General features: G+C 26.8%; 1 protein-coding gene across 1 annotated transcript; it reads left to right on the forward strand.

Annotated features, from left to right (window-relative positions):
- Positions 1–552: 552 nt before the first annotated feature.
- LOC117924600 (transcription factor MYB1-like) lies at positions 553–2,355 on the forward strand. The gene is made up of 3 exons (XM_034843273.1): positions 553–793; positions 941–1,070; positions 1,536–2,355. The coding sequence occupies exons 1-3, from the start codon at positions 661–663 to the stop codon at positions 2,125–2,127; spliced, it is 855 nt and encodes a 284-aa protein (XP_034699164.1). The 5' UTR covers positions 553–660; the 3' UTR covers positions 2,128–2,355.
- Positions 2,356–9,535: the final 7,180 nt, after the last annotated feature.

Here is a 9,535-nt window from a genome sequence, read left to right on the forward strand (position 1 = left end):
TGAAATTAACAATTGAGAAATAATTAAATGTCCGAACAATATTTTAAAAAATTATATTATAGTAAAAATAATAATTTTTAATTTTTTTTAATTCATCGAAGAAATCCCATGGGATTGAGCTCCATTTTAATCAAATTTGCTTAGGTTTTTGATGGATTTTTTTTTTTTTTTCACATCTTCAAAAGCTCTTACCAATGAGTAATGGTGACCATTAACGGTACATGGAAGAGTTCTACATCGTGAGCTGGGACATCAAATCACTATACTTACTAGTGATTTCAGAAATATTTGTGTGAATGATGGTGACAGAAATATGTGTTATTGGAATTAATTCATAGCTGGTACCTCTGCGGCACTGCCCACTATTTTATTCAACTTGAAGATACACTTTCACTTATTTATTTATTTATAGAAGTCTGAGGTCAAAAGTGCATATTGTGTCAAAGCCTAATTTTAAAAAATTGGACCCAACATCAAGACCCAAAACACTGGCACATGATGGTTTATTGTCTTCGTTTTTTCTTGATTCTAGGAGGTGTTTAAGGCACGTTGGTGGGTTTCTCCCAGCCTTATATATGGGATCTATAAATGGGGTTCCAATCGTCCATACACAGCTTGGTTCAGAGAGAGAGAGAGAGAGACTTTTTGTAGAGAATATAAATGGGAAGAAGACCTTGCTGTGCCAAAGAGGGACTCAACAGAGGATCATGGTCTGCTTGGGAAGATAAGATCCTCTGCAACTATGTTGAAGTCCATGGAGAAGGGAAATGGAGAGACCTTCCTCAAAGAGCTGGTAAGAGCTATATCACCATCAGACTTCTTTTTCAGGCAATTAATTAAGAAGAAGTCATCATCAGTCTCCAACTTTCCCCCTTCTACATTTCCATCTCCATTTCCATTTCCATTTCCATTTCCAGGTGATGGGTTCATTAATCTGCAGGTTTGAAAAGATGTGGGAAGAGTTGCAGACTGAGATGGTTGAATTATCTGAGGCCAGACATTAAGAGAGGCAACATCTCTTCGGAAGAAGAAGAACTCATTATCAGACTGCATAAGCTCCTTGGCAACAGGCAACTTCTATTATTTTCATTATTAGTATTTATTATATCAATGTTTTCAACAATGGGTACAATTTTGAGCTCCTTTTTAAGTCTTCTGCATTCAGGGTCAGAAAATTTGTATCCACTTCTCAGCTTCATTTATTGCTGACTGTTATTATAGTTTGTCAGAAGTTCCTTGGTTTAATTATCATTCAGGGATGTCCATGCTTTTTTCTGTAATTAAAGTCATTTATGTTTTATGTTGGTAAAGAAATATATATATAATATGAATGTTTTTGATGTTGGGGAAACTTTCTCTGGGTTGGAACTGTTTGGATATTCAACTTTCCCAGCCATCAAAAGTCATTATTTTTTCAAGTTCAACTGCTACCCTTTAAAGCCTATCAAGTCTTACCAGACACAGTGATTTTACTTTCAACTAACAAAGTACAAGTTGAATTCATTATTCAACTTGTAACGCCATGGCTGGTGCAGGTGGTCATTGATCGCCGGTAGGTTGCCGGGGCGTACGGACAATGAAATCAAGAACTACTGGAACACAAATTTGAGCAAGAGATTGCAAGCATCCAAGGGTCAAAATTCACCTAACAAAAAGGTCGAAAATCCGAAAAACCAGACTTCAGGAACTGGGAAATCATCAGCGGAACCTCACACAGTCATCCGAACAAGAGCAGTGCGATGCTCCAAGGTTATAATCCCTCGAGTCCAGGCCGATTTCGACGAAAACCCGTCTCCTAAAATGGCAGTTCCCACATCGGAGCCCTCAAGTTCAGCACTGGAACAGGGCGAAACCGCCAATTTTTTCATGGGCTTCGACATTGGCGACCTCCTTACCTCTGATGCTCTCAACTCATTTCTAGACCAAGATGAAGAGATGGGTGAAAATAACAGTAATGGGGTGAGCGACCTCTTTCCTCCTTGTTCCGATTTTCTCGCCCCGGAGATTGAGAATCAAGAAGGAGTGAGTGGTCTTCTTCAACCCAGTGAAGCTTTGGAGCTCAAGATACTGGCATCTTTTCTGAATTCTGAAGATGAATGGATTACTGAAAATAATCAAGTTCCATAGCTTCTTCATGCATGTATGCACGCATGAACACTAATTCTATGTGTCTTTGCAGGGCACAGAATTGGAATAAGACACCATTGTGGCTGATTGGATCCTTCAATTATATAATCCATCTTGTTTGTATTTAAGGTTTTTTTCTTTTTATCTTTCTTCCTCAGTTAGATTTTCCTGTGTGTTAGTACCTTTCATTTGCACCTTTTTTAAGCCCAATCTACCAAGTTTTTTGTAGTGGGTTTTGTTCCTAATTTAGCAAGTCCATCAAATTAAAAGGCACATAAGAACAAATACACATTTATTCCAAAGCTTCAAAAGGTAAGACAAGTAATCTTCTACCATATGCTAAGTAACTAAAGTTGATCAAATTGTGGTTAAAAGAAAATAAAGAAGAAAAGTATAAGAAAAAAATTTTTAAATTGATAAATTATTTTTATATATATTTTTAAATTTATTTCACTTATTTTTTTTCATTATATAAAAATTAAATAATTTAAATATATATAAATTTTTAATTAACTTTTGTCAGCAACATCAGCATTTCTAGAATATGCTATTTTATGCCTTTGTAAGCATAAGGCATCTAAATTACTAAAATGTTTCAAACCTTATAAAATCATACATCTAAATTATCAAAAAATATTTTTCCGTTAAACATATCAAACCTTTTAAAAGCCCTTTCAATAAATTTTTTATAAAGGACGTTTAAGAATCTAGTCATAATTAAGGATAAAAATATCAGTAATTATGGATATATCAATATTTTCCATTTTACGGATATATCGGATATTTTGATACAAAATATTAGTGAACCTAAAATTGATCAGAAATTATAAAAATATAAGAAAAAAAAACTCTTAAAAATAAAATTAGAAATATAATAGATATTTTAAAATTGTTTTGTTCAAGAAATTGATATATGTATAATATAATTTATTATACTTGATAATAATATTATATGTATTGATATAAAAAAAAATATGAATTTCATAAGTATATATTTATTATTAAATTATATCAAATATTATTCAATAATAATATTATGATATTTGATTATAATATGTTTAATTGAAAAATATATTTAATATTAAAATTATAATTCATTTAATTTAGTTGTATTAAATGATATAAAATAAACCATGATATATGTATAATTTTTAATACTTAATTAATATATTAATTATATTAAAAACACTATAGAAAATTATCACGATAATTTTTATATTTTTGGTATTTAAATAGATGAAATTTTTTCATTTAATTATAAAATAATTATAATTAATTTATTCTTTAAAATATTTTTTTAAAATTATATTTATATGATCAATTTGAGTTTATATATATTTGGTACAACTTATATAACAAGGAGCAAATTTGCCTTAGGTGGATTCAATGCATAGTAAACCTTTTGGCTAGGTTTGAGCCCCGCAGTGACTGAAAATTCAAGTCATTTTAAAGTTAAAAAATTGGTAAAATGCCAAAAAATAAAGATACCGATATTTCTCTTCTATATATCAATATTTTAATCATTGACCATGATTATAATATTTTATAAGAAGAAATTTCTTCGAACATTTTCATGTGTTAACTCAACTACACAAAAGTAAAAGTAAAAAGAGATAAAATGGTTTAAATATAATTTTTAAATCCTAATTCACTTCTCACAAAACCCTAAATCACGAGGGTGGTTTAAATATGATAGGACAACCTCGTCATTTAATAAAAATAAAAAATAACCCAGCTGTTCCTTGAGCTATCACAAGTTGATTGAACAACTTGATCCCATGAGCGCAACACATAGCTCGATATTTAATATTTTTTGCATAACATAATAAAATTAATTCAAACTTTACTATGCAAACAAATGAAAAATCTCAAAAAGACAAAATTAAGGAGAGAATATTACAAGTTGATATTAAGATGCTGCTGGAAAGTTGTCCGCGGTGAAGAGATTTTGTATTGAGAGTTAAAGGGCAGTCACCCAATCAAAAGCACTTCACATGAAACGAGAGAGACAGGGATCATGGATAAACACCGAGCTCCTTTAAATGTGACAAATGCATATGGGTTTGGGGACCATAGCCCCAGATTTCATCAACCAAATTTCAAAATCGTGGTAGAAATTGGTAGTTGGGGTGAAGTCTCTCAAAGGTATTCCATCTATAATCAATTCATGATGTTGATGCCGATGCTTGGGCCTCATCCTCTCTGTCGTGTCTAGATGTTTTGTTGGGGCATGCACGACACTCCTTTATGGAAATAGAGGCATGCATACACTGATACACTATCTTGTCTCCATTGAAGGGTTCCAATTATTAGTCTGAATCAATTTTAAGTAGGATTTGAATGTATCTCCTCAGTCTTTAGCTTCATCTAATTTATTTATACCTATTTTTATTCTCACTTAAAAAGGAAAATAAGACGAAGGCGCAAATCACCCTTATTTCAATTTTATCCCGTTAATTTTTATTTATTTATTTTTAAAAATGTATATTAATGAATATTTTTTATTTTTTACTATGATGTAATATATTTTGGATGATTGGAATACAAAGGGAAATTTTAAAATATATATATATATATATATATATTAAAAAAAAAATTCTCTTTTTGATTCCCACGTATAAAACGCATTGAATAAAACCTACTCTCTTGTTCGTGATGAATTTCAAAGAAAAGGAAAGTAGGAATTATTTTCCATGCTTTTGACCTTTAAATAAAAACCAATGACTGGATGAAAAACGTTGATGGAACTCCTTAATCCTTATGCATGGCCTCCTCGATGAAAAAGAATATTTTATTTAGATGATGATGGAATACAAAGGGAACCTCCGAACCATGATCTCTTTTGTGGATTTCGGGGGTGATTATAATCATTGCATGTTGAAAGCCACGGTCCCAATGCTTTGCACGTTGGGTTCAACTTGGTCCAATATGTGTCAGGACTCAGGACGGCGACTCAGCATGCGTCTGCCTTAATCCCACCATCCCTCAATTATCCTAAAAGGAAAATCTTGAACATGGTTTTAAAATTTTTAATTACGATAAAAATAGATATAATAATAATTTTATCATTTATTTTTTATGAAAAATATTTTTTTTCATTTCATATGTGTCAGAAAAAGAAAATTAAAAAATATTTAAACCTGTATCTAAAATTTTAGATAGGACATCTTTTTTTTAGCAAATTTACGTAATATTTTTTATAATTTGAATTAAGTTTAGATAAGAATGCATCAAAATTTGAATCAATTATTAATGATATCAATTAGATAATAACATATGCGTAATCATAAATAATTAAATTTTATATAATATTATATAAGTGGTGATATCTAAATTTTAATTAACTTTAAAGTTTTAATTAATACTCCCATATATTGTCTCTTACAAAAATAAATAAATGACAAATTTTTTATTTATTTTACTTAGAAAGGGTTTATTCTCAAAAGAAGAGAGGAATAAATTCTTGGAATGATACCTGTGCGGACTTTTAGGCTCCTCTTTTCCACTACTATCGCTTGTCAGCTTTTACTCTCATGGTCTCCTCCCCTGCCATCATTTGTCATTTTCATACATTTTTCTTTCTTTACATATTAAAACGCTTCCTACCATCACAATAAAATGAATTCTAAGTTTAACTTGATTTCAATTCAAACTTGATAACAAAAGTTTGAGTTAGACTATTACATATGATATTGAATTGAATTTATAAACGTGATTTAGGTATGTTTAATTGTGATTTTAAAATATATTTTTAATTTTTATAATAATTGAAATATAAAAATTTTAAAGTATTAAAAATATTATAAATACTTTTTAAAATTACTGTCAAACATATTTAAATCGTAATTATGAATGATTCTATAAAGCATTTATAATATTTGAATAATAAAAATTTTCAAGTATTAAAAATATTAAAAATGTTTGTTATAATCACTATTAAACAGACTCTTAAAGTTTATTTAACATTATTTTTTCTTTAAGTGTTTTTAATAAAAAATATTTTCTTTATGAGTGTTTTCAAGAAAAATCAAATATCAAATATTTATCCAAAAAATATTATAAGTGATTTTTTTTTTCAAAATTTTACTAAACATTTAATTTTTTTTCCAAAAAATACTCTATTATGTCAAAAGTATTTTTTGAATTACTACTAAACAGATTATTATTCTTCGATTGTGCTTGGATTATTAATTCCACACAATCCCTTTGAATTACACCCTTAATTTTACTTGATATTCTATTAAATTTTTTGAATCGCTAAAATTATAGGAAAGCATGTATATATAAATAAATAATTCTTTTAGACATAGGGATTTCTCAATTAAGAGATTATCTTGTCACATTTCTCGAATATTTTAAATATTTAAATATTCTTTGAAATTGGGATGAGATTTGTAGATGGACCAGCCGACACACCACATGTTACACCTCTAAATGGACCACCAAGTCTACCTCTACTTCTACGAGCGTTAAGTCCAACTCAAAGTTGAAAAATTAATCCATTCAAAATATATTTATCACGTGACACCTCTATTTATAGGTGCAAAAGTCGAAACCTAAGTTGAAGAATTAATCCCTATTTTATATTTTCTCACGTATTTCTCCTACACTTCTGTTCAATGACTTTAAAGAGAAGACTTACTTGAAATTATTAAAATTATTCTAAAATATTTTCAAGTTTTTTTTTTTTTTTAATGTTCTGAGAAATAATTGAAATTTCTGCATTATATATCAAGTATAGAGTACCTTCACAAAAAAATGAACTAAGAAAATTATCTTTGATAATTAAATTCTCAAATAAAATTTTATTCATGAAAATATTTTAGAATTACCTAAAAAAAAATTTTTAATAACAGTTTTTTGAAATTGTTTTTTGATACTTTATAAAATAAAAGTATATTTAGAAACTTGAAATATTTTTAACTTATTTTTAATATTTTTAAATTTATTTGAAAAATAATTTTTATATCTAATGTTTTATGTTTATTCATTTTATATATTTGTATAATTATTTTTTTAAATACTCTTCAAAAAACAAATAAAAATAATTGAAAACAATTAAAAAATGTTATATAAAAACACATTACTTTCTACTCTTAAAAATTGAAAATAAAAAATAATTTTTTATTATTAAATGTATTTTCTCATTTTTTTTAAATAAATAACAAAAAAATGTTTTCAAATACCTCGTAAGTTTTTCATAAACATTGCCAAGCTCTTAAGAGTTGCAATTGGATGGATCATTTGTTTCCAATGTTTCAAACTTAGAAGATGAGTTTTGGAGAAGCATCATTTATATGTGATAACGTTTGAATGTTATTTTGAGTTGAAAGGGGTGCAAGTAGTTTAAAATTTTTGTACATACGAGCCTCTAAACCCTAAATTGAAAAGATTTTAAATTAGCCCACTTGAAACTTTATCAGACCACACAAAACTAAATGTTTCGGTATGATTTTCTCAACATTATTATAAAAAAAATCAAATAAAAAAAGTTTTAAAAATATATTGATCAAACCCAAAAGAAAAAATAAATAAAAAATAAACAAAAATAATTTAGAGTATGTTTGAAAGTGATGATAAGAAGTATTTCTAATATTTCTAATATTTAAATGATAAAAAATTTTAATTATTATAAATACTAAAAATACTTTACCAAACGCATTTTTAATTAAATCCTTTTATAACTATTCTAACATAAGGCCAATAAAACTTTAATTTAGATAAATTTTGTTTTGATATGCTTAACCCATGTCAAATACAATCTAAGATTTGATTAGGAATTTCTAATATATATCAAATTTTTCGATAAAACACATTCTTATGGGTCAGCTAACAAAAAACTTGAAAAGAAATAAAATAATTAAATAATATAATTTAAAAATAGTAATCTATGTTAACCCCATTATGTTGAAACTAATAATTTTTTAGCTTAAAGATGATATTAACCTATTCAAATATTGTGCATGGTAATTTTTCAAATAATGCATAATATATATATATATATATATGTCCATAAAACTTGATGAAAAAAAAAAATACAAAACAATGCACCTTAAGCTGATTTTTAAAATTTGAGATCTCTGCAAAGTAGAAGTATAATTTGACCCGGTGTGACAACTATATATCATATATGAAAAGATATGATTTTATTTTATTTTTTAATTTTAAATTTGTTTAGGTCGTGGGATTCCATGGGATCATATTCCAAAATTCCCGAAAGAAAAAGTAGGAAAAAACAAAATTGAGGCTGCTGGAACGATTGATTCAAGTACATTCCTGTCTCCAAAGTTAATTATTTTGAAAATTTTGTGAAGGAGGAATTGACAGGTTGTAATTGATGTATTTAATTCAATGTCCCTTTATTATTATTATTATTATTATTTTATATGAATATTAAATGTTTGCAAACTTCAGCAATATACGACCTGAACCAAACCCATGTGTTGTTTTGATAACTGTTTTCAAAACAACTCTACAAAATAGTTTTTAATATTTTATCAAATAAATATTTATTAAAAATATAATTTTTTTTACTTATTTTCTACTTTTTCAATTAAATTTTTAAAAAATAATTTTATATATACGTTATTTTTTAAAATAATAATAATAATAAATAATTAAAAGACTTTCTTTAAAACTATCTTTTGCTTTAAACATGTTTTTATGAAAATAATTATCAAATGTATCCTTCATTTTTTTTTTTTCTCGATTTTGATTGTTGTGAGTTCAAATATAAATAATTAAATTAATAGAATTATTCTATTATTTTCCAAACTAATTTATTTTTGTAGTTAATGAGTTGATCTAATCCAGGATTGAATTGGGTTTTTTTTCCTAATAGAAGTAAAAAAATTATTATTTTACACTAGGTTTCATTCCTTTCATTTATTACACCTTCAAATTTAAAGTTTGATGTGACACGTATTTACTTCCGATGCTTAAACCCTAATTTTTTATATAAAAGAAAAAATGTAGGGTCCATTTTAATAATGTTTTTAAAAACATTTCTTAAAAAATAATTTTTAAAAATTATTGTCAAACTCAAATATGAAAAATGATTTTTTTTTTTTTTTTTATATATTTACATTTAATATAATTTTTTAAAAATATTTTTTGTATTTTCAATTGTTAGCTAACTAAAATACTAAAAAAAACAAACAAAAAACAAAACTAAAATACTTAAATTTTATTTTAAGAAAATATCCTATTTTTATAATAAATTCTTAAAAAAATATTTTACATTGAAAGTTATTGAAAGGTGGCTGCCAACTACCAAATTAATTGAATGATTATTCATCACCTAAACTGCTGACAACTCAATAAAAATTTCAAAATTTATCTTCAAAGAAAATGGGGTTACTTATAGTGAGATCAAAAGGAGAAAAGTACGAGAGGAGTGATTGTGGGC

The sequence above is a fragment of the Vitis riparia genome, chromosome 11 (assembly GCF_004353265.1).
Source record: "Vitis riparia cultivar Riparia Gloire de Montpellier isolate 1030 chromosome 11, EGFV_Vit.rip_1.0, whole genome shotgun sequence".
Classification (NCBI taxonomy): domain Eukaryota; kingdom Viridiplantae; phylum Streptophyta; class Magnoliopsida; order Vitales; family Vitaceae; genus Vitis; species Vitis riparia.

Bases quoted from the DNA above. Each gene is read 5' to 3' on its own strand.
- LOC117924600 (XM_034843273.1), top strand. From the start codon at position 661: ATGGGAAGAAGACCTTGCTGTGCCAAAGAGGGACTCAACAGAGGATCA. The intron at 794-940 runs GTAAGAGCTATA...ATTAATCTGCAG, and splicing joins AGACCTTCCTCAAAGAGCTG to GTTTGAAAAGATGTGGGAAG. The intron at 1,071-1,535 runs GCAACTTCTATT...TGGCTGGTGCAG, and splicing joins CATAAGCTCCTTGGCAACAG to GTGGTCATTGATCGCCGGTA.